The sequence below is a fragment of the Macaca nemestrina genome, chromosome 10 (genome assembly GCF_043159975.1).
Source record: "Macaca nemestrina isolate mMacNem1 chromosome 10, mMacNem.hap1, whole genome shotgun sequence".
Lineage (NCBI taxonomy): Eukaryota > Metazoa > Chordata > Mammalia > Primates > Cercopithecidae > Macaca > Macaca nemestrina.
In genome coordinates, this window is record NC_092134.1 from 70,681,364 (window position 1) to 70,706,755 (window position 25,392).

Sequence of the window (25,392 nt, forward strand, 5' to 3'; positions counted from 1 at the left end):
ACGGAGTCTCGCTCTGCCGCCCAGGCTGGAGTGCAGTGGCCGGATCTCAGCTCACTGTAAGCTCCGCCTCCCGGGTTCACGCCATTCTCCTGCCTCAGCCTCCCGAGTAGTTGGGACTACAGGCGCCCGCCACCTCGCCCGGCTAGTTTTTTGTATTTTTTAGTAGAGACGGGGTTTCACCGTGTTAGCCAGGATGGTCTCGATCTCCTGACCTCGTGATCCGCCCGTCTCGGCCTCCCAAAGTGCTGGGATTACAGGCTTGAGCCACCGTGCCCGGCACCTGCCCACATTTTGATTATTTATTTAATTTCTTGAGACAGAATCTCAACTATTTTGTCCAGGCAGGTCTCAAACTACTGGGCTCCAATGACCCTCCTGCCTCAGCCTCCAGAGTACCTGGGACTACAGGTGCACACCACTGCACTGAGCTCACATTTTTTTTTTTTTTGGACAGAGTCTCACTCTGTTGTGCAGGCTGCAGTGGTGCAATCATGGCTCACTGCAGCCTCAAAGTCCTGGGCTCGTGAGATCCTCCCACCTCAGTGGGGACCACAGGCACGCACCACCACACTCAGCTAATTACATTTTGATTCTTAAACACTTCATGTAACATCTTTCCTGTGTTTTCCTTTGGGGCAATGACCTAACTATACAATTATTTTGCTTTCCCCATGGTGCCCAACAGGGACAACCTAACAAAAACACTTAGTGAATTTCATTATGCAATCTTAGAAATAATTTTCAAATTTTTGCTTAATTATCTAGCTATCAGTAGCACCAACAGCTTTTCAGAGTTTATGACAATGGTCATTAATTCTCCTTTTGGGTATTACCAGTCTGGCCTAATTCATTTTTGAAGATGATTGTCCTATTTACCTTTTGCTGTAGAAATTACAGAGGTGATTATTCAATGGGAAAGGAAATTAAAAGTACCTCCTTTGTCAGCTTTCTTTACCATGGAGGGCGTGGAGTGTAATAAACAATAGGGGGAGAGTACATGTAGCTAGGAAGAAATCTCTGCCTTTTGGGTGCTTTGTGCTTATACACTGAAGAGCTAATCTGTGCTGTCAGGTGCCTCTGGCAGGAATTCTTTGGGGACCACTCCACAAGACACAATCTCTTGAGTGCACCCTTGCCTACCTGCCAAAAGGTTATTTTAAAATAGCTTGTAAACAAATCTTTTCTATGTTAGATTAGCAATCAGGATTTTGAAGTATGAAGCAAAACTGTGTTCTCCAAGAATCTTCTCCATATGGTGTGTCCTATATACCATAACATCATCTCCATTTCCAATTGAGGATGGCATTTATTAAAATGTTATTACCATAATCCAGCTTTCCTTTGGTTTAGTATGTACTTATTGAGAAGGGCACTCAAAATACGGCCTTATTACTTTCCATCAGTGGCTTTTTGCAACTACAAATTACTTAAATGCTTGACAGTAGACCTTTAACAATAAAGTTAATTGCACCAAGTAAATGTCAATAATACTAAGTTCAGAAAGCTGTATTTTTGATAAGGCAAATTCATCTTGTAGGAAACTGTCAACAAGGAAAATGTTCAGTTGGTAATTTTCAGTTGGTGTGTAGACAAATGTAATTAGCAGATTCATTTTTAAAATTGGAGATTAGAGCAGAAATATAGCTATGGGACTAAAACAAGTCGGCTGGTGGCAGTATTTTCTCTTGCAACTTGGGAAACAGTTAACCTCTCAAAGTACCTTTACATCCAGTAACTCAAAAATGTTACTACTATTTGGGCAATATGTAGTTGTGGATAAAATTTAAAAGTACAAGATATAAAGAACATTGAGCATTTCTGGTGTGCTTATCCACTGAAAGTTTAAATTATCAGCAGAATTTGTTATACTTTGGGATGCAGATTAACAACTGTTGATTCTCCATAAAAATGTTAGAATGTAGTGGGTTGGATGATTACCTTGGTTGGTTGAATGAAGTGTTTCGGAAAATAAAATCATAATGCAATTAACATGTTATGATTAGTTTCTCCATAAACCAAGATCTGACATAACACCCCAGAGGTTTTCATTATTTAAGAAAACAAGCACTTAATAAAGCTTTGAATTTCCTCTGCTTTGCTATCAAGAAAAGCATACTTAGCCAACATTCAAGTATTTTCTGCATCTTAAGATTCAAGATAAGGTTCTTCACCGCCCTTTCCACAATGAGGCCGCTCCATCCTGATGAGATCAGATTAAGTAAGGTTATTCTCAAGGCTAAACCAAACCCAATTAAGGTACGTATATCAGATCACTTTTGAATGATAAAAGCATCGAACTCCTGCTGAAGGGTTTGGTTGGTTTAAAGAACTGCCTTTTTTTTTTTAACAGAGCATCAGAAAACCATACAAAATTGTGATTACATTATATTCAAAACTACCTATTCTGTACAAATACACATCAATTTTCAAAGAAAAGTACTAAACCTGACCACTTATTTCCCTCAGTGAAAATAAAATGCAAAAATACAAGTATCTGGTTTTCCACGCAGACTTCAGGATATTAGAACACTGAGTATTTTCATTAGTTATCCAAACTACCTTTTTACTCTATGCAAAGATATTTTGCTATTAGGAGTAGTGGCCACTCAGGAATCAAAATGAGTGTTAGTAGATTTTAAACTCAAATCTAGAAACCACACTTTCAATTCCTAGTCCTCTTCTCCTATACAAAACCTCAAAGATGTAAGTACCACATAACATTGGAATCAAAGGTCATAAAAACCAAAAAGCTAACCCACCACCACAGCAGAATCTGAGCCCCAAGGTTAAACTAAAAAGAAAAAAAAAACAACAAAAAACAAAACCATTCACAGCACACTGTACATAGAATTTATTTGTTTGCCTCATACATTAATAAATCAGAATAGTGCAATTACCTACAAATAAATTCAATCTTCTCATTCACGGAGTTGCAAAGTTTAAAGAGAAACTTTAAATTGCTTTGGGTTCACATTTTTGAAGACAAGCTCAGATTTACTAAGAGAGCATATCAGAAACCAGATCTAAAATGTTAAGGCATAAACTTTAATTATCAGGTCTACTTCTGCCCCTACAAAGCCAGTTCTGCAGATCGCTCATTCCACTCCAACCTACAGCTAAAGAATGAAGTAAAACAGGTACACACTAAATCTGGCATTTAACTGCTGAAAGAAGCGTTAGAATTCTTTAGGGTGAAAAAGTTATTTTACACAATTCCACTCCTTCCTTCAAGAGAAGGAATCCAATGACTTAGCTCTTCCCCCACCTTTAAAAAAGATCGCGGTCCACCCCACTCCCCTCAATTCCTTCTTCCAGGAAAATGTGAAACTAACGGTTTCCGTGCTGGCTGCGCCGGCCGGGCGCCGAGGCTTCGCGGGCTGTCCCCAGGCAGCGCCCCGGAAAACAAAGGGGATTCCCAGCCATTGTCCTCCGCGGCGCTGAGCATCACCAGCACTAGCAAGGCAGTAGCTTGCGCAGTTATCTCCACAGCGGGCAATGTCACAACCCGACCAACAGCACAAACTACTACCTCAGCCAGGGCCATGGTGTAGGGGAGGCACGGGACCACGCGGAGGGCAGCAAAGCGGCTCCGGCGCTTCTCCGTCCTTCCTCGCCGCCGACGTCGGCCCGCCGTCCCTTCTTTTCCTTTCCCTTCCCCGCCGCGCCGCGCCCGAAGACCCCGCCCAGCACCCAGCGCCTCGGCTGCTCCCGGCGCGCCCCGAGAGTTACGGGGATCAGAGGCGGCGCCGGCGCCTGGGTGTTACAGCCGGCGTTCTCTACGTCAGCCACCGCTCGGAAGGAAGGCGCCGGTGTCCTGCGAGGAAAGCCGCTCCCTCCACTGCCCGAGGGGAGCGCGTTGCCTCACCGCTCGGAAAAAGGAAATGGGCGGCAAAAGCGCAGTCAGACACCAACTGGTTCTGGACGGCCCCCGAGAGGCAGCGAGCAGCGCTCCCGCGCTTCGCCCGCTAGGAGCTGCCGCCACGTCCCGAGCTGCGCCGTTCGCGCCCCTCCCTGCTCCGAGCCCCCGGTGGGGGCTGGGCTGTGGCCGAGCCCGGCACCCGGGCCCCCACCCGCGCCGCGCTGCCGCACCCGCCGTCGGCCCGCTCTCGGCGCCGACAATCGCCGGGGCGCATCCTGCAGAGGCGGCCGCCGGCTCCGCCAAACAGCAACCAAGGCATAGCCGGGAAGTCCCCAGGCCACCCGTTCCCCAGCACCCTGCGGGGAAATCCCGTTCAGTTCTGCAGGAGGCGAAAACGGAACAAACGAAAACCCCTTAACAGTGAAACCGGGCCAGGCGATGGCCCGGGTGGCGACGGCGACGACTCGACGCGTGCGGACACGAGACCCGTCTCGCGCTCCGCTGCTCCTGTGCGTCCGGACGAACCTTAGAGATCACTTAAGGAGGCTCGCGCGCTACTCCTCACCACGTGACCGCCCCACCAGGCGGCCCCCCGCGCCGCCATCTTACATCCGGGACAGAGGCGGCGTCCCTTTTCCCCGCCTTGGCAAGCTTCGACGTGCCACCAGAAATCAGCCCCGAAAGAGGGGACCCCGATCCCACGTCACCGGAGTGCTGAGGCAACGGGCGATGCCCTCCGTCGGCTCAGTGGGGAAAAGTGGAGTCCCAAACTTTTTTCGGCCTTTGCCTGCAAAGAAGATGGCGGCGCATACCGCCGCCTAAGCGGACACGTTGTACCCTGGCCGTGGTTTGAAGTTTCCGGCACCTCCTTTCCCATCCAGCAAGGACACAATCATACGAGCCCCACCCACGGGGGGTGGCTGCTGAGCTACATTCCGCAGAAAACAGGCGGGAAGGCTGCGGCACAGCTCGCTTTAAACGCAAGCTTCTGGGACTCGTGGTTTTGGCTTTTTCTTTTTAAACCAAGTTAGGGAGAAGGCTGACTGCCATGGAGCCACTTCTACTTTTGGCCCAGACAACTTACGGGATTTTTTTTTTTCCTCCCATTTAGAGATTTTTTTGTAGGAAGTTAACAAATTATTTTAAAGAAAAAGTTAGGGCTTGTCAGATAAAATACAGGACGCCCAGTTGAATTGGAATTTCAGATAACCAGTGTTTTGGCATATGTGTGTTACATATATTTTTAAAATTGTTTATCTGATATTCCAGTTTAACTGTGCATTCTCAATTTTTAATGACTGATCTGGCAGCCCTATCAGCCTTACCCCTGAAAATCCATACTCATGACAAAAGTAAGGAATGGAGGGAAATGAAAAGCATGTTTAGCTACAACTTAGAATTGTCTTTGCCCAGACTTTGATCCTTCATATCCTTGTATAATTCCCTTTCTGGCAAAATAAGATTTTTTTTCTTAAGCTATTACGATGTAATGTTGGACAACAGATCCTCCTGGCCAAGAGGTTTAATTGCAAATTAAAAATTAAATAACTGGCTTTTTGTTTCTATTCTACATGGTATAGGCGATGGGACCCAAACAGTTTCTTAAAGTACAAGTTTTCAAGTTAAAAATCAGCCTGCCTGACATATTTCATAACATTTTTACGTGCATATTCAGAAACTTTCCAATTAAGAATATTTGTGTAAACATAATACATTTGCAATTAAATGCTTTACTTGACAAAGCATAAACTCATCTATCAATCACTAAGCATAAACTCAATCAAATCATAAACTCAAAGCATAAACTCACCTATCAATCACTTACCAGAAAGTCTGTAGAAACTTCACACCATCCTTCCTTGATAAGCAAAGATTGGACTGCCATGGGGATCAACCCTCACTGCTCATTCACTGCACAGTGGATCAGATTATTCTGCACCAGAGCAAATGTCCTTTGCCATAATGGCACAGATTTTTAAACGGCCATTAAACAGCTGTTTGGTCTATGGTATACAGATTTGTTACAGCAGTAGTTTCCAACTAAATTTAGTCATTACGCTACTTTATCACTTAGATTCCTTTCCATAATCTGTTTTTAACAGTGCTAACACCAATATACTTATCATCCACATATAATGTACTGTTACCATCAACTTTTTCTCCCACCCCCCATAATATCAGGAATCTTAAGTATCCTTTCTCAATATGACCACCATTAGTGAATCAATCCTTTATCATCACCTCGTAGCAAGAAAATTGCAACAGCTTCCTACCTTAGCTTTCCATACTGTATATATCCTATCGTGCTTATGATTGCAAGTTTATCTTCCTTGGTTTCATAATTTATTCTTAAATCACTCCAGACCCCTGCCATCTCAAATCTAAACTACTCTCCTTGGCTTTCAAGGAATTTTATGAAGGGATGCAATCCTTCACAGCCAACCTTGTTTCACACAATACACCAAAATGTACTGTTTTTTATTTCACAGATATACCTTGCTCACAGTATCTTTGCCTGAAATCCCCGCATATAGCCTTTGGACTCATCCAAAATCTAGGTAGCCATCAAGACTCATTTGAGTTCTACGTTAACCACTGAGCTTTTTCATTTCTTTAAAAAAACTTCCTTCTGACTACTAACAGCAATATTAACCTGAACCACAGAAGACTAGGCTATTTTATGATCTCATTTTAATCTGTACTTGTCTTTTACTGTACTTGACATACTTGTTAAAAGGTCTGTATTCCCTATAAAACTGTAAACTCCATGAGGGCAGAGACTAACTCAATGCCTAACACAAAATAGGGTCTAAAACGTTGTTAGCGATACACCAGTATTTAATTGTATAGTCTTGTATCCAGTATTATTTTATATATGCAGTTTCCTTGACTAGCTATAGTAAGCACTTGAGAGTGCTCCAAATAGCTTCTGTCACATACAGCAAGGACAGTTACTAGCACACAGCAGAGTCTTAACGTTCAGTGGTTGTCCGGTGAAAGGCAAAAAATTGGTCCCTATTGTGGGAAGACGTGGATTTTCTGGCCATTCTTGAATGATGTGTGCCAAATGTATTTTACTTCCCTAACTACTTAGTGGTGATAATGCTCCAGGCACAGCACTTTAGAACACACTCCATTTTAAATTCTGTTAAATAACCACTGTTAACTCCATTTCACAGAGGAGGACACCAAAACAGGTTAATTAACTTGCCCAAGGTCACGCATTTAGTAAATAACAGAGTTGGGATTTGCATCTAAGAAGTCTGGCCCCAGACTCTGGGCTCTTAACCACAATGCTGTTATTATAACATAACTTCTTAAAACACACAACATATGTTTTAAACAGATAAAATGTTTTAAACCTGGACCAATAATAAAAACTCAATGCAATTTTCAAGGTCATCGTTAAGACAAATCTTTTTTTCACAGTATTTGAAGTTCTTTGTTATGTTCAAGTATATTTGTCCCAATAGCTCTCATAGAAATAGTAATTGCCTCAAGAGTATTTTTAGTTTATTTTATAAGTCTTGGATTTTAATGGACTGTAAAACATTAAACTATTGTACTGTAGTAGAAAGAACTGCTTTTGAAAAAGCAAGACATAGTGATCCACCTGGACTTTAGGTATGTGACTCTAGTCCCCCTGATCACTTCAACCCCCTGATCCTTGACTCTTCTGTAAAATGAAAATAACTTCTTTGCAAGGCTACTTTGAGGATTAAAGGGAATAATATAGGTAAAACCTTGGCCTGCACATACTAGGTACTCCAGAAATGGTGGTTAAAATTAGCAATTAGAAAAATTATTTTAACTATATCTGACTGCAGTACACACTGAGTAACGTACAAATTCTTGTTCTATAGTTTCATTACATAACAAAAAAAGGAATTTTAAAGCAAATTATTTTCTTTGAGAGGTAGAGAGATAGTCTGGCATTGATACGGACAGGTAGTTTCAAAACAGCTTCACCAAATTAAAAAAAAATGCTCATAAGATTAAGAGAATCTAATCTACATCAGGATTACATTTTTACTTGACCTAGCATTTTTACTTAAGGTTCCAAGTCTTTCTTTCTAAAGTATTGAGAGACACTTTGTGTCTTCTGTTTATTGTTTTATTTTTTCATTTTATATATTAATGGTTTTAATAAAGCTCTCAAGAACATTTCCCCTTTATTCTATAATTTTTTTTTCCAAACTGATCATCCTAAACATGTGACTCACTACTGGTAAAGTCTTTAAACAGAGTAAGTGATGTGGGTTATCAATAATGTTTCAGACTTAATGGGGATGAGAAAGCAAACACAAAGTATATTCAAGAAAAAAATGAATCACTGGTCAGATCCAAAGGTAAATTATCAAAGTGGTTATGATTTCAAGTTATAAAGAAATACTAGTATTGCTAGAACATAATTAAAAACCTGGAATCATGCTTAATGGTAACTGTAAAGCAAATAAAGGATCTATACAATCACAGTTATAACTATATAGCTTTCATGAAAAATCTATCCTAGACTACAAAGAAAATTTGGGTTTGAGGCCAATACATTTTCATGATTATAATACATAACTGATACATCTCAACAACATAAAAATTGTAAGGAGAAAGAGTAACAACAGTGGTATTACTTTCAAGAATTGTGTTGGGAACTAAAAAAGAATTTCACAAAATTAGATAAATATATCCAGTCTGACATAAACACCATATGGTAGCTGCCTTAAGAGACAGGAGTTGTATGTTATGTGTTAAATTATGACACAGAGGTAGTAGTAAGAGATGGAAAGCAAATGAAATTTGCACAGTTGGGTCTGAAGCCTAATATTTTATTTTTCTCGATAAAAATAAAATTGCAATATTAAAGGTATGGAGTATTTTTCTCGCATCTCGTAAAACTTCATAGAAGGAAGCAGTTGTTAATATACTGCGATGATTTCCCAAATAATGGCATGGTTTAGCTCTTCTCTGGCTGCACTGTTTATTGAATTTTAGTTTAACATAAAACTTAGTGTAACTACATTCACAGCAACCGAAAATGGTCTCAAAATTTAATAATTTTTCCATACTTGAGGGGATAGAATCAATACCACAGTATAATTAAGAAGGTTTCAATTGACCTCTGGGTGAAACAAGCACACAGACACCAAATACATGCCAGAAAGACTCAGATATGAGAACTATAAGATTCCAGGTCTTCCATCAAATAGTGCTTTGCAAGAGAAAAATGAAAATAGTTGAAATACATGGGCAATATATGCTGCCTCAAATCCTTCTTGTAAGTAGGCAGTGTCAATATTATAAATCAATAAATCTTAAGATGGGATAAATCTAAAACATCTGCCTCAAAAAACAAAGATCTCCCCCACCTCCCAAAATCATAAAAAACAAACCAAAACCCTAATTAAAAAATTTTTTTTGAACTAGAGATAGGATCTTGCTATGTTGTCTAGGTTAGTCTCAAACTCCTGGCCTCAAGTGATCCTCCCACCTTGGCTTCCCAAAGTGCTGGGATTACAGGTGTGGGCCACCATGCCAGCCAAAATGCTCATTTAAACAGGTTTTAAATACTTTACTTTGAGAAAAGATATATAATCTCTCTATCCACATAACAAAAAAGATATGATTGTTCCAAATTTAGATGCTGAATCCATCATATTTATAGCAATCCCATTTTGTGAGCATCTTGGCTGCTGAATCCTGTGTATTCATAAAGACAGTAGGAGTTATAGTCACAAATTTTTTTTTTTTTATTTTTAGTTTTTCATGGCACTTCCAGTTTTTGGAACATATTACTTTAACTTGTTCAGCTATTTCAAAATGGCAGGGGAACTTTACCTTTGCAAAAACGCAACAGTGGCCAAAGTGGAAAGTATTTCTAGAATCTCATTTAATAGAAAGGCAATGAGCAGTGGTTCTACCACTAACAGCTCCACTTTTTCTGAGCAAGGAATAGGCACAATTACAGAAAGAGCTGAAAGAGAAGAGGCAGAGAATGAAAGAGGAATTAGAAAAATCAGGGGAAAGTATAAGAAAGATGGTAACGTAAACATAAAATTTAACAAGGAAAAAAACACAAAAGAGAGAAGGGGGAGGGAAGAAAGTGATGTCCAAGAAAAAGGAAGAAAAACAGTCAAAGATCTCTCTTATGATATAGTAATAAATTTATCAAACAACTTGAATAATAACCCTGTCATTATAAAATCAACTCCACACTCAAATTACACATTTTTTCCTCTAAAGAATTAGTAACTAATTGATCAACATCTTTGTTTAGAAATAAGGAAATTGCTTTGAAAAGTCAACATGCCTAGAGTTAAATAAGAGGTAGAGCCGTTCATCATTGCCTCAGAATTAGTCGAGATGACCAAGAATATTCATATAGAACTTGCCACATGTTCTTTTAAATAGCCAACACTGTTATTCGAAATTACTGGATTTGTAAGACATTTAACCCCCTCCGAAATGGGTCTGTATATAAACCAAGATACAAAGACGTTAACTCTCTTTCTGACTCTATAAACACTTTTCATTCAAATGAAAGCACTATTCTACTTTCCAGAGATACAAAAACTTTAATTCAAGTGATCATGAAGTATTAAAAGACTTTCCCCACTTTATATAAATTGGTAAAATACTATGTGGCATGAACTCCCATTCTTCTCATGAAGGATAATTTTTTTAAAAGAAAAACTCCCTCTAATAATGTAGATAAACACAACCCAGGAACACTAAGCATAGTAAAATGTGATACTTTATACAAGATCAGCTATCTGCCAAAATGCCAAACCTAAGAGGAAATCTAAGGAACATACCCAGCTGCTGGCAATGCTTTCAGAGATCATTTTTGTCTACATCTGTGGTAGTTTTCTATGAAAAACTGTAATCCACAATATTCTGAGCCTGCATACTAACCCATTCCAAGGGTGGCACAGTTAGGGGCTCCTGTAAGTGTTTTGCCTTGGCTAGACAGACTTCACCTACAGCAGTCTCTTGGAAACTTGGTTGCCCATCTGAATTATTCTGTATTTGGGGAGAAAATATTAGTCATTATAAAATAACTACACTGCCCTTCATTGACACTAATGTAATAATGACCACCTTATTAATAAAGAATATACTTTTGAGTTGTTTTCTAACAGTGCTCCATAACTTAAGCTAATTCATCGTTAACTGTTTCTTAACTGATCCTTTGGCCCAATGGTTACCTGGGACTAGTGGTACCCAATTGTGACAATAAAATACTCTTTAAAATTATATTGAGAAAGGACAAATAATCTAGTTGTTATTGGCCTGCAGTAGAAATAATTTAACTGAATATTATTTTCCAGAATAAAATATTCATCTAATTGAATTGAACAATTCAATTAGATGAATATTTACACTAAATTGTTCATCCCTTTCTTCTGATGATACATACAAATTTAAGGAATATAGCAAGAACTGAATCAATAACCATATATGGAAAAAGCAAGAAACAAGAGAGATGTTAGCTGTTAAGTGAATAAAATTAAAAATGAAAGCAAGTGAAAAGTGGTTCTCTCTAAGCCAGACTTTTATGCCTTTTGTTTGTTTTGGAACCTAAAAGGCTCCTAATAAACAGTGTTACAAATGTATACAATAAAATTAACAAAACCTTAACACTAGTTATAAAGAAAGCTTGGCCGGGCGCGGTGGCTCAAGCCTGTAATCCCAGCACTTTGGGAGGCCGAGACGGGCTGATCACGAGGTCAGGAGATCGAGACCATCCTGACTAACGCAGTGAAACCCCGTCTCTACCAAAAAAAACACAAAAAACTAGCCGGGCGAGGTGGCGGGCGCCTGTAGTCCCAGCTACTCGGGAGGCCAAAGCAGGAGAATGGCGTGAACCCAGGAGGTGGAGCTTGCAGTGAGCTGAGATCCAGCCACTGCACTCCAGCCTGGGCGACAGAGCGAGACTCCGTCTCAAAAAAAAAAAAAAAAAAAAAGAAATACTAAAGACATTACAAAATGATGTATTTTTTTTTTTCCCTTGGCAGTGGTAGCATCATAGGAAACTAAGAAGTAATCTCTGCAAGTTACAATTAGTTTATTTCCTTTATAATGGACAAAATGGCCAGAAAAAGACTTTATTAATCATACGATTGGTGGCATATGCCTGCTGTCCAGCAATATGAATAAGACAGGCACTGGCAGTGACAACAAGTGATGATGTGAGGCTTAAAACTCATGGTATTGGCCAGGCGCAGTGGCTCATGCCTGTAACATCAGCACTTTGGGAGGCCAAGGCGGGCAGATCACCTGAGGTCCGAGGTCGAGACTAGCATGGCCAAAATGGCGAAACCCCATCTCTACTAAAAATATAAAAAAATTAGCCGGGCATGGTGGCATGTCTGTAATCCCAGTTACTTGGGAATCTGAAGCAGGAGATCGCTTGAACCCGGGAGGCAGAGGTTGCAGTGAGCCAAGATCGTGCCACTGGACTCCAGCCTGGGTGACAAAGCGAGACTCTGTCTCAAAAGGAAAAAAAAAAAAAAAAACCTCATAGTATTTCTAGTAAGTATCACAAAGGACATTTTTACTACTGTTTAAAGGGCTGGTTATAGACTCAATTGTGCCACAAAATGATCTTATCTTTGAGAGCCTCCTTTTTGAATCTCCTGGCATCTAATAATTTTACACACCCCAGTTCTTCTGGTCACTGAAGAACTCAATTCATATTAACAAGGCAAAGACGATGTGTTCCATACTAGCAATCAGAATATTTTAGAAAATGCAACCTAGAGGAATGCTTGACTCAAGGGAATGAATTACTGTAGTGACTCTTGGAGGGTGACAGGAAATATTCTGGAGGAAAAGCCTGTCAAATTATACTACCAAGGGGGCCACCCACTTGCTTCACACTAAGACTGGCATTACCTTCTTATATGATATTAACACATTCACTATGTTTGTGTTTTGAACTGTAGGGCATGGTCCTGATAAAGCAAGCTTTGGTTCATATAAATGTATATTGCATATACTTCACTCATATTTAACTACTTAATTATCTTAATTGTAACTGATCTGTTATTTCTCAAGTATAGACCATTTTCCTTTGAATAAATGCATGGCAATATTTTCAACATGTTACCGAATTGGTACCCTACCCTTGGGTTATTCTGTTTCAATGCTTTATCAGTGATTATGTGGATTTTTCTAATCCTCAATTTAACATACCCAAATATAGAAAATAAGTACATAGCTTGAAGGATTATTTTTTACAACTTTAAGGAAAATGCTGAAAGCAGAACTTATGAAATGCCATATTTTACCTTAATTTTAGGTGAAATAATAAAATAGAAATTCAGTAACTCATGTAAATAAAAAATATCCCCTCAAATAAAGACCTTACCACATTACAGATAATAGTACAAATTAAATAATTATACAAGTATAATAGCCTCAAAACTGTATCTCAATCATGACTCAATTCTAATATCTTTTTGCAGTTTTATGATTATTCTGGAGAAGCTGAAATTTATAAATTCTATTAAGATCAAAGACCTTCCAATACACTAAAATAATACCAAGACCATTATGATTTCTTATGAATAATCATTGTTTTAAACATCTTTGTGTCTTCACATAAATTATGAAAATTTAACTCAGAAGAAAAATATTATAATCCATAATCCATTAAATAAAAAATACAGTGAGCTAGGTCAAAGTCAGTATTTTAAGAAATAATTAAGGTATTGTACTCAAGAGCACTTTTTTTTTCACTAGGATAGGAAAGTGAAACATAATTAGCATTTTACTCCATGACAGCAAGTTCACTGCACTTCTAAATGTTTGACTATCTCCAAAAATACACTTTTCATTGTTTTATAATACACACATATTTTATACTTGTGAGTTAACATAGGTATTTTTCTTGAGAAGACATTACAAAATGAAGCGCTGATATGAACAAAACCTCACAGGCAAAATTTTAGAAAATCTGAAATCATCTCGCCTGGGTCATAATTCAAAGACAGTGACAAATGTTGTTAGGGGAAACAAAATCAGTAGAAATATAAAATATGAAAAGTCTTTAAAATCCAGACAGCAAATATAAAAAACAGACAGACTTCAGTGAAAGCTTGGATAGCTATTTAAAGAAATGAGGTATGATGAAGTCATAGTGCTACAATATGTATCTATGTATTAAGAACCTATATTTCAAAGTTGCAAAATCAGCAAATCATAAACTATTTGCTGCTGTGTTCACATGACCTTACTGGTCAGATGTTTAATGGTCACTAATAATACATTTAAAATAAGCATGAAGCTAACTGCATGATCATATGGTGAGCTTATCCGCCACATAAGAAGGCAAATTATAAGTAAAAATGTAAGCAAACAATTTTGTATTAATAATAAATAGAGCTTTAAGCATTTAACATTATCAATACTTTTAAAATTTAAATAAATGCAACTATTTTATACAGAACTGTACCATTTATTATACACACAAGTAAGTTCCCTTTGTTAACAAAGGCTGGTTATAGATAATATGGAATGTTACAGTACCATCTTGCATAAAATTCTAGTACAATTTTGTACTTGAAAAAGGGTGCAAAAACACCAGCCTAATAAATCTGACTGAATTGAAATATCTCTTCTTTCTTTTTAAAAAGTACATCATTAACCACATACACCACAAACTGTACATAAGCTCACTTTAAATCACCAATTGGAGATATGATAGCATGTATATTGTAGTGTTAATTATCCCTCCCATCAGTTTAATTTATTAAAGCCTTACACTGCTGTTCATTCAGGAGCCTTTGTTGATGTGCAAGCTTGTAATATGAATTATTGAACTTAGGTAAGTACAATTTAAAGGAGGCCAACGACAGCTGCCAAGAATTATTTGCAGTAAGAAATGTCCTTCTCACAGAAGACTCACTTAGGAGCAAACATTTTTTAGAATATCTTCCTTCTTTCAAATATATTGTAGCCGGTCAAGATTCTCCATTTTGAACTCTGGATGCTGGTGGTTGCATGAAATCCTTAAAGGGAACTAGTGCCTCTTTAAGTGCAGAACAGACTTCAGAAGAAGAGCAGGTGATGCATTCTACTAAAGTTGGGTATAAGGCGATTACTTGTGCCCAGGTATTTCCATCAACTGTAATGCAAAAGTATAAAACCTCAAAAGGGTAGAATTAAATAGCAGACATTATTCAATTAACAGGAACACAATCCTTTAAACTGAATGTAAAGAAAAAATTCTGAAATACGAAGATTCTACAAGCTTGTATCTTTTTATCTTTTTAATTTTTCAAAGATTTCCTGCTATATTTAATAAGGTATAGGAAAAAATATATGTTCAGTGTGCAGTCATCAGTAATAATAAATTTGATAAAGTACATTTTAAATGGTATTTCAATTTGCAAAGGCTCTGAAAGCTAACAAAGCAATTCAGAATAATCCAAACTTTGGCATTTTTAATATAATTGCCAGAGGATGTAGTGTACGTTTCAAGAATTAGAAACTTTCAGTTGTCTGCTAAAAGTAGAAAGCTTTTGAAATACAAAATATGTTTAATGATTTTCCTAGTAATATCTTTGATGTTACTTTTAATTACAAATGGTCACAAACTGATTCATTGTTGTCTTGTACTGTTTGCTAATCTTTAATGTATATCATTAGATGTAGACTTGAGTGGGGAGGAACCATGTCTGCCTTCTTCACCACTATCATGAACAAATAGTACAGCTGAATGCTATTGCTACTGAATGGGCAAAAGTGTTACATCCCAATTAGTTATATTTTCCTATAAGTATTGTGCATAATGTTGGGCATCCAATATGCAAGATTTTTTTTAGACTTAGATATTTTTAAAACTTTGTGAAACAAGTCTCAAATCTAAAAGGCATTATAGTATTAAAGAAAAATAAATACTACGTGTAGAGAGCTTTGATTCTGTTTCTCACTACAATTTACTGGATGTCAATTGCCTAAAATTCTTTCTGAAATAAGGCAATGATGGGTGTCCCTGGTCAAGTCATTTAATTTCTCTTTATCTTACTTCTCCCACTGTAAAATAAAGAAATGAGTTTCTCAAACTAGTGTTCCTCAATTTACTTCTTAGGAAAAAGCTCCTGATAAAGTAGTTTGGCAGATGTTTCGTATCTCTCACCTTTTGGAGACAAAGTCTTCATATCAATTTATTAAGGGCTTGTAGTAAAAGAACAAATTTAACTTTAACCCAGTGTTCCCAAATTCAATTATGGAGTTTTTTTCATCCAATATCTACTGACAACACACATCATCAATGTTCATGCCTTAGTACATATCTTGGAAAAATGCTATACTGTTAATTTAACCTCTTTTCCCAAACAGGGGCTTCCTCAGGGTGGGTGTGATAAGAAACGGGGAACGGGGCTGATGGGTATTGCTGAGGGTGAGGAGTCAGGCTGGAGTTGTTCTGCTTTTCTCTGTTTTAATATGTTGGGAATTCACATCACATTTCATTTGTAAAAAGAATTTTGCTGCTTAACAGAATACAAAAGTCTAAAAGCCACTGTCTAAGAAGTTTTAAAAAGTCTGCTTCAGTTGTCTCCTGTGAAACTTTACACTAATCATTTAACAAAAGATTAGATAGAATGAAACCTGTCTAGGTTGTCCCAGATGGAGAGTCAATTGACCAAATTAACCCTTGATTTATTACGGTAAAACACAAAAGTACGTTAAGATGACATCTTAAACTCAAAGGAAGCAAGTCAAATTTCTTAAATTAAAATATGTTTTAGGCTGGCGTGGTGTCTCACGCCTGTAATCCTAGCACTTTGGGAGGCCAAGGCAGGCGGATCACCTGAGGTCAGGCCTGGCCAACATGGTGAAACCCCATCTCTACTAAAAATACAAAAATTAGCCAGACGTGGTGGTCCCAGCTACTCAGGAGGCTGAGGCTGGAGAATCGTTTAAACCTGGCAGGCAGAGGTTTCAGTGAGCTGAGATTGCACCACTGCATGCCAGCCTGGGCAACAGAGCAAGACTCTAAATATTCATTTGTGTACAAAATTCATTGTGTACAAATATTCATTTGTGTACAAAACAGGGATGGGGGAGTATTAGAATATGTGCTTTGTATTTAGAAAATAAACTTCTGCAGGGATCCACAAACTAATACAAATGGTTGTCTGTGGTAAAGTAAGAACTGGGCAGATAAAGAATAAGGAAAAGATCATATTAAAACTTTTCCCTGTATATCATTTTACAGTTTTGGATTTTTGGACCATGTGTATGTATACTACCTATTTAAAATTTTAAATAAAGATCAAGCAAAATGATGAAAACAAAATCTCGGCTGGGGGGCAGTGGTTCATGCCTGCAATCCCAGCAGTTTGGGAGGTGAAGGTGGGCAGACTGCTTGAGCTTAGGAGTATGAGACCAGCCTGGCCAACATGGCAAGACCCTATCTCTACTGAAAATACAAAACAATTAGCAGAATGTGGTGGCACGTGTCTGCAGTCCCAGCTACTTGGGAGGCTAAGATGGGAGGATTGCTTGAGCCCAGGAGGTCAAGGCCGCAGTAAGCGTCGATCACACCATTGCACCCCAGCCTGGGTGACAGAGCGAGAGCCTGTCTGAAAAAAGACAAAAAAACAAAAAACTCCCCAAACAAAAATAAGTCTAACAAATGCATCTTTTCTCACAAAAAAGCCCCAAAACAAATAGGGAAGTCATTCTTTTTCTTAATAAAGCTTACCACAGCGTCCTAAATGTTGTATCATCTGATATGCTTACATTCAAATTTTTACTTCATAGACCCAGAGACATAATTCAAACTCTATTAAACAATTTTTAATATTCATTTAGTTAAATCATCTATTACTACAATGTCTTATACATATAACCTTTTTACTGAGTTTTTGCTTCCTTTTCTCCCTTTATACACGTTCTGGTTCTTCTTTTAAAAAAAAAAAAAAAAAAAAAATATGGGGTCTGACTACATCGTCCAGGATGGTCTCAGACTGCTAGACTCAAGCAATCCTCCCACCTCAGGCTCCCAAAGTGTTGGGATTGCACATGTGAGCCACTGCACCAGCCCAGAACACTATTTTAGGAAAACCCAAATCTGAACTCTAATAGGATAAATTCAGGACATTGCCCCAGGCTTTTTCTTAGAAATTCCATCCCTCCCTTTGGGTTGAATAAATACAAGTGTACTGCCTCTTAAGATTTAGTATAATACCCTTTCTGGGCCAAAGTACCAATGGGTGAATTTTAAGAAAAGAAAAATACATATTTACTCCACTTATATAATAGTTGACAGGAATAAATATCCTACAACTCATTCATTAATTTACTAGGAATCTCCTTTTTTCTTGGGTATTGAAAGTAATGCTCCTTAAAGTGCCAATCTGCTACAAAATAAGAAGCTTTTCCCAGAATGTAAACCAACATGCTGCTTTCTTCTTTACAATGTCTTCTTGTATAAAAAAAAGTCAGCTGAACCAAGCAGTGTGTTTAGTGACACATCTGATTTATATTCTGATGCCAGCTCACTATTTTGTCCCAGACCAGTAACAAAACTGTTGAAGCCAATCAATGGCTGGTCCAACAAACCATACTTTGAAAAGCAATGTTGTAGAGGATTCAAAATAGAACAAAACATGGTCTGAAAATCCTCTCAAAAAATCTTAACAATGTAAAGGGAGATGAGTCATGTACATGCATAATTGTAATACAAATAGAGTGCTTCAAGACAAGTACGCATAAAAAAGCTTTGCATTCAATGAAAAGATGAATTATTTACCTTTAAGAGATTAAAAACAAGGTTTAAAAGTAGGGTGGTATTCCAAACAGGTCGATACAAGCTGGATAATGAAATAAACAAAAGGTTGGAAAAATTTGGGAAGATTGAGAATTTTAGTTTAGTGGAGAGTAGGGGAAATGAAATCTATTGTGGAAAATGAAGTGTGACTAGAATGGAGTCAGAGTGCAGTATTCTTTGCAACTTGGTAGGAAACAGTAAATGAAAAATACTTTTTTGCTTTGAGAGGATGAGGAAATAAATGATCAAAGCCCTACTATAGAAAAATCATTTCTGGCTATCATGTAAAGAATGGACTGGATAGGAATGAATAACAGAAAGGGCAAATAAATGAGAAAGAATGATAAAAATGATTCAAAATTATTTATACAGTTTGTATCTATAAAGTAAATCAGTACAAACAGAAGATAAAGCCCTTTTCCATCTCTCCCCAAATAAGTCAATGATCTACATTAAAAAATATATGAAATATGGATTGTTCTTGCAATACCCTGACTTCAGAACAATTTAGTAAAAAAAAAAAAAAAAAAAAAAAGTCAGGTAGACTGCCTCATAAAAAATGAAAACATTACAAATTAATTTTACTTAATTGACATCCTAATGGACTTGATGTTTTGTTGTCATAAGAACTGGAGAAAAGAAGTCTAATGACTGTTATGTTCCTATAATTCAGTTAAATTAATAGTAATACAAAAGTCCATCACAAATAGAACATAAATGCTATGAATTTAAAATAACTGAGTTTCTAAGCACTTACCATTCTCAGGCTGAGTTTTCTTAAGTGAATCAATAAGAGTACTGACTGTACTTACCATTCTCAGGCTGAGTTTTCTTAAGTGAATCAATAAGAGTACTGACTGCTTTTAAAACAAATATAATTTCTGTTACTTGTTGCCTAAAAAAGAGATAGGAAATCATTTCCATTAAGATTTTAAAGTTACCAGGTGTGTTTGTTTTTTAAACTAAGTTTGTGCAAATAGATGAACTTTTGAAAAATACTGAACACAATACAATGCAAGGTTAATGTTAGTTTTAAATGCATATAAAAGTAAAAATAATTTTATTTATATGTACTTCAGTGTGCAAATCAAATTTGTAGTTATTCTTGCCATAACTTATCAATTAAGAAAGGGGTGGGGCAATCTACTCATGAAAAATTAAATTTATTTGTAAGATATTTCACATTACTTAAAATTAAAATGTTTTATTTTTATTTATTGATTTTTTGAGACAGGGTCTTGCTCTGTCACTTAGGCTGGAGTGCAATGGTGAGATCACAGCTCACTGCAGCCTTTACTTGGGCTCAAGTGATCCTCCCACTTAGCCTCCTGAGTAGCTGGGACTACAGGTGCATGCCACGTTGTCTGGCTAATTTTTTTTTTTTTAAGTAGAAACAAAGTCTTGCTATGCTGCCCATGCTGGTCTCGAACTCCTAGGCTCAAGTGATCGCCCTGCAAAGTGATCCTCCTGCCTCGGCTTCCTAAAGTGCTGGGATTACAGGCATGAGCCACTGTGCCCTGCCCTTAAAACATTTTATAATATATGCTTTTAAAACCTCTCTACAAGTTTGTATGTTTTTTTTTTTAAACTAATTAGTACTAAAAGAGCTTTGCCAAAGTTTAAATGGAAACAAGACTACTATTACCACATGGCATATATTTTACCATGCTGATGAAAGTATATTCAAAATTACAGTGGTACTTATTTAACTTTCTAATACTACAAACAAGAAACATGCTGGAAATCAATCCTAAGGTAGCACTATTTGGAGACATTAGCAATGAAGAATGAACTTGGAGTAAAGGGTCAACAAGAGTAGCTTGATTCCCTTCTTTCTCCTCACAGAAACAAAGCTCTTCTGGTCTATGGCCCGCCCTCATCCCTCCCCATTCCTGGTGTGCATCTGTGTTATTGTACAGATAAGACTTTTCTAATACCATGTCAGGGTGCTATTTCAAGACTTCCTATTGTAAGCATTGAAGTATTTTATTGTGTTGCAATGTAGCTTTTTAGAAAACAATTTAATGATACTGCAACAAACACAGAAAAATACAATATAACTTCATAGGACAATTATAAATAAGGCTCAATTTAAAGGTAGTTGTTAAAAAGTAAAGACTTAGAACATTAAAAAATAAAGTGAAAGTTTTCTTCTGAAATCAAATAATATTTTATAATATATAAATATATTCTAACAATATTCCACTCAAAACAACCTTATTACCGCATTTCCAAGTATACTTCAGAAATCAATTTTCAATCATGCCCATAACCAAATTACTAACATCTGTCTTTGGAGTGTTTTTGTGTATAAATTTGAGTATGAGAAGTTATAATTTATGTTCTAGAAATTCAAAATACACTGGATTCTAAAAGAAGAAATACAAATAGCTAATATGCATTGGTAATTAAAAAATGAAAGCAAACTACCATATGACTATTTTTCATTCACCAAATTAGAAAAAGATAAATGATAAACTGGCAAATAATTTTAAAATGCTAAAAATTAAGGAAAGGGACATTGGGAGAATGTAAATTGGTATAAATCTCTGTTGGGAAATTTGGTTAATGCATATCAAAAGCTATAAAATGTCTGTGTCTTTTGACAGGTCAATTCCAACTTCAGAAATTTATTATAAGTAAATTAAAATGTGCACAAAGATTTAATGCTGGTGATTTGCCTCTCTAGTCCTACCTTATGAGATGGCAACAATGATTTTTGTCTTTCCTGACTTTGATAACTATGTTTTCCCATGTTATTTTCTGTTGGCTTCATTTGCTATGTCTTAAACTCTAATTTCCACATTAAAAGTAGATTTGCAACCTAACTCAAATGTATGACTGCATCCTTTGTTGAATTCTGGTCTGTACTCCAACTCTGATTAGCCTTGGCTGACCAGGAGAGCCTAGTGCCCCTTCCACTGACACAGGTTGAATAGATGAGAAATAAACCAGTTTAGGTCCATGGGCTTAATTAAGCAGATGGGATGAAAAGAAGACCTAAGATCAGGCTAGCTGACACAGAGAGAAACCTGCAAATGACTGTAAAACAAACTAGGATATTCCTAAAATATGATTTATGATTTTCTTTTTTTTTTTTTTTTTTTTTTTTTTGAGACGGAGGCTCGCTCTGTCGCCCAGGCTGGAGTGCAGTGGCGCGATCTCGGCTCACTGCAAGCTCCGCCTCCCGGGTTCACGCCATTCTCCTGCCTCAGCCTCCCGAGTAGCTGGGACTACAGGCGCCCACAACCGCACCCGGCTAATTTTTTGTATTTTTAGTAGAGACGGGGTTTCACCGTGGTCTCGATCTCCTGACCTTGTGATCCGCCCGCCTCGGCCTCCCAAAGTGCTGGGATTACAGGCGTGAGCCACCGCGCCCGGCCTATGATTTTCACTATAGAGAAATAATATCATGTGTTCATACAGATCCACAAGTCCTTATCTGGAAATCTCTGGGAGAAGATATATTTTGGAATTCAGTTTATTTATTTTTTTAATTCAAAAAGGTAATTTGGTACCTATGTATCATATGTTACATAACCTCCATGATGGGTCTAAAAAAGTACCCCATAACAAAACATGTTAATATGTCTACAGGAAAACCTGTGAATATTTACACCATATAGGATAAGATTATAAACAACTTCAGCTTAGTTCAGATCACTTACAAAAATACTTGCTTTTCAGAATTTTCCTTGTTATCAACAATTAGTACAACAATACATTTATTTCTTTAATAAAATGAAATATATACCTTGGAAGAGGGCATTTACCACTTAATCTTTCATCCTCTATATAGCGATGTAGAACATCTTGGGACCTCTTTAAAAGCACTGAGAGTGCCATTCGTGAGATGTAGCCTTCTTGAGGTGTTGTGACTTTATTACTGAAGGAAAACTGAAGCAATGTTTCAAAACACATTTTAGAAAATTCCTCTCTCAAACGAATATCAATCTCTGCTTCTGTAAAATTAACAAATTTTGATGGTTAATAAAAGTTAAATCAATGAGCTTTAATGATAACAATGCATAGCAAACTAGGAATAGAGGGAAATTCCTCAATCTGGTGAAAGGCATCTAGAACAACCTATAGCTAATAGCATACATATAGTGAAATTGTGTTGTGTGTGTATGTGTGTGTGTAGAGAGAGAGAGAGAGAAACAAATTCTCCCTCACAAGATCAAAAACAAGGCAAGATCCTCATCACTTCTATTCAACATATTTCTTGACTTGGTCTTTCTATACTATAAAACAGCACTATAAAATATACTTCACAATAGTTTTTCATGTGGTCAAACTTGCATTAATCTCTTTTTCTCTCTTTTTCCCTCTCCCAACAACTTCTTTCCTGGAACGTGACCTCTGCTCCAGTCTGGCAGTTGCTCTCTAGACACGCTGTTCTGCCATATCCTGAAACTAGTCTTTGCCATCACCCTGGAAATTGTTTCCATTATCTCTTGAGTTAGATCCCACTTCCAAGATCTCATGCCTTCTTTTTCTCCTTTTTTTTTTTTTTTGAGATGGAGTCTTCTCTTGTTGCCCAGGCAGGAGTGCAGTGGTGCAATCTTGGCTCACCACAACCTCCGCTTCCTGGGTTCAAGTAATTCTCCTGCCTCAGCCTCCTGAATAGCTGGGACTACAGGCACGTGCCACCACACCCAGCTATTTTTGTATTTTTGGTAGAGTCGGTGTTTCACTGTGTTAGCCAGGATGGTCTTGATCTCCTGACCTCGTGATCCACCCACTTGGCCTCCCAAAGTGCTAGGATTACAGGCGTGAGCCACAGCGCCCAGCCTCATGCCTGATTTTCCTTTGTTTACCACTTTGTTTTTACAGAGCATATTTTGAAGTAGCTTTCTAAGAAAGAATGAATGAGAAGTAAAACTTTTGAGAGCATGTACCTCTGAAAATGTCACATATTATGGTACTCAAAAAGGTACCCTGCAGCATCAGCATTACCAGAAAACTTGTTAGAAATGTAAATTCACATGTCACCCAGTCTTACTGAATCAGAAATTCAGGGGTACAATTCAGCAATTGCTTATCCTCCGGTTGATTATGATGCATGCTGAAATTGGAGAATTACTGTTTTACACTCATACTTGGCCAACAGTATGAGTTTTTAACATGGAGCTTCCATGTTAAAAGTCCTTTCCATTTACAACTGCTTCAATGTCTTTTAGCATCCAATACTGCCTCTGAGAATTCCAATGTCTGTTTTTGTGTGTGTGTGTGTGTGTGTGTTTTTCTTTTTTTTTGAGACAGGGTCTTCACTCTGTTGCCCTGGCTGGAGTGCAGTGGCGTGACCTCAGCTTACTGCAACCTCCGCCTCCCAGGTTCAAGAGATCCTCCCACCTCAGACTCCCGAGTAGCTGGGACTACAGGCACACACCTGGCTAATTTTTGTATTTTTTTTAAGTAGAGACAGGGTTTCACTGTGTTGGCCAGGATAGTCTTGAACTCTTGACTTCAAGTGATCACCCGTCTTGCCCTCCGAAAGTGCTGGGATTACAGGCATAAGCCACTGTGCCTGGCCTCCAATGTCTTTTGTACTGAACTTTTTTTTTTCTTTCTGAAATCTTTTAGGGTCTTATCTTTATCCCAGGTATTCTGATATTTCATAATGACATGCCTGACTGTGGGTCTTTTTTCTTTCACTGTTTTTGGCACTATTTTTAATCCGGAAGTTTTTTTCTTCAGTTCTTCAGTTTATTTCCTTGATAATTCCTTCTCTTAGATTTTCTTTGTTCTCTCTTTGTCAGATGTTAGACTCCTTGGATTCATTTTACTTCTCCTTTCAACCTTTCACTAAATTTGTCATCACATCTTTAGTTTCTATGAGTTCTTTCTTGTTTTTTTGTTTTTGAAAAAGACAGAGTCTCTAGTCTGTCACCCAGGCTGGAGTGCAGTGGCACAATCACAGCTCATTGCAGCCTTGTTCTCCTGGGCTCAGGTGATCCTCCCACCTCAGCCTCCTAAGTAGCTGGGACTACAGTCATGTACTATCTCGCCCAGCTAATATTTGTATTCTTTGCAGAGATGGGGTTTTGCCATGTTGCTTAGGCTGGTCTCAAACTCCTGTAAGCCTCCTGCCTCGGCCTCCTAAATGCTGGGAGCCACCGTGCCCAGCCTTCTTTCTTTTTCTACTGTTCCTTTTATGTAGCATTTTAAAATTGTTTCATTGCTGTAGTCTTTTATCTCTTTGATCATCCTAACTGTAGTTTTATGCTTTCAGTGACTGTGCATTTTATCTGTTTCCTCCCAATGTCTTTTACTCCCTCTTCATTCGTTTTGGTCTTTCTCTTTTGTGTTAGAGAATTTCCTCAAATGTCTGTGAGCTCTGACTATCAGATCATACTTAAAAGCAAAAGGCCGGCCGGGCGCGGTGGCTCAGGCCTGTAATCCCAGCACTTTGGGAGGCCGAGACGGGCGGATCATGAGTTCAGGAGATCGAGACCATCCTGGCTAACACGGTGAAACCCCGTCTCTACTAAAATACAAAAAAAATTAGCCGGGCGAGGTGGCGGGCGCCTGTACTCCCAGCTACTCGGGAGGCTGAGGCAGGAGAATGGCGTGAACCCGGGAGGCGGGGCTTGCAGTGAGCTGAGATCCGGCCACTGCACTCCAGCTTGGGCAACAGAGCTAGACTCCGTCTCAAAAAAAGCAAAAGGCCAATCATCACTGGAACCTCTGTGTTTACAGGTTGGCCTTGTTTAGCAAGGAACCGTTTTGTATGTATATGTTTAAGGAAAAC

General features: G+C 38.0%; 3 protein-coding genes across 7 annotated transcripts in view; 2 read left to right on the plus strand and 1 right to left on the minus strand.

Moving 5' to 3' along the window:
• Window positions 1-25,392, plus strand: part of LOC105474038 (protein phosphatase, Mg2+/Mn2+ dependent 1H) — a 366,109-nt gene that overhangs the window by 325,239 nt on the left and 15,478 nt on the right. The gene's annotated exons all lie outside the window — the stretch shown is intronic.
• Window positions 278-25,392, minus strand: part of LOC105474040 (MON2 homolog, regulator of endosome-to-Golgi trafficking) — a 143,717-nt gene continuing 118,602 nt past the window's right edge. For 4 of the 5 annotated variants that reach the window (XM_071071518.1, XM_011728347.3, XM_071071516.1 and 1 more), the window contains 3 exons: window positions 22,393-22,600; window positions 19,451-19,533; window positions 9,729-14,984 (listed from right to left, as the gene is read on the minus strand). In XM_071071518.1, the coding sequence (XP_070927619.1) occupies window positions 14,821-14,984; window positions 19,451-19,533; window positions 22,393-22,600 (455 nt within the window). In that variant the 3' untranslated portion in view covers window positions 9,729-14,820. Of the gene's footprint in view, window positions 14,985-19,450; window positions 19,534-22,392; window positions 22,601-25,392 lie in introns of all 5 variants that reach the window. The other variant, XM_011728345.3, reaches the window with a different exon arrangement.
• LOC105474370 (putative uncharacterized protein encoded by LINC01465) lies at window positions 3,882-9,983 on the plus strand. The gene has a single exon (XM_024790441.2). It carries the CDS (start codon window positions 3,882-3,884, stop codon window positions 4,275-4,277), a length of 396 nt encoding a protein of 131 aa, XP_024646209.2. The 3' UTR covers window positions 4,278-9,983.

Excerpts from the sequence above, each read along its gene's own strand:
- LOC105474370 (XM_024790441.2), top strand. The coding sequence starts at position 3,882 with ATGGGCGGCAAAAGCGCAGTCAGACACCAACTGGTTCTGGACGGCCCC.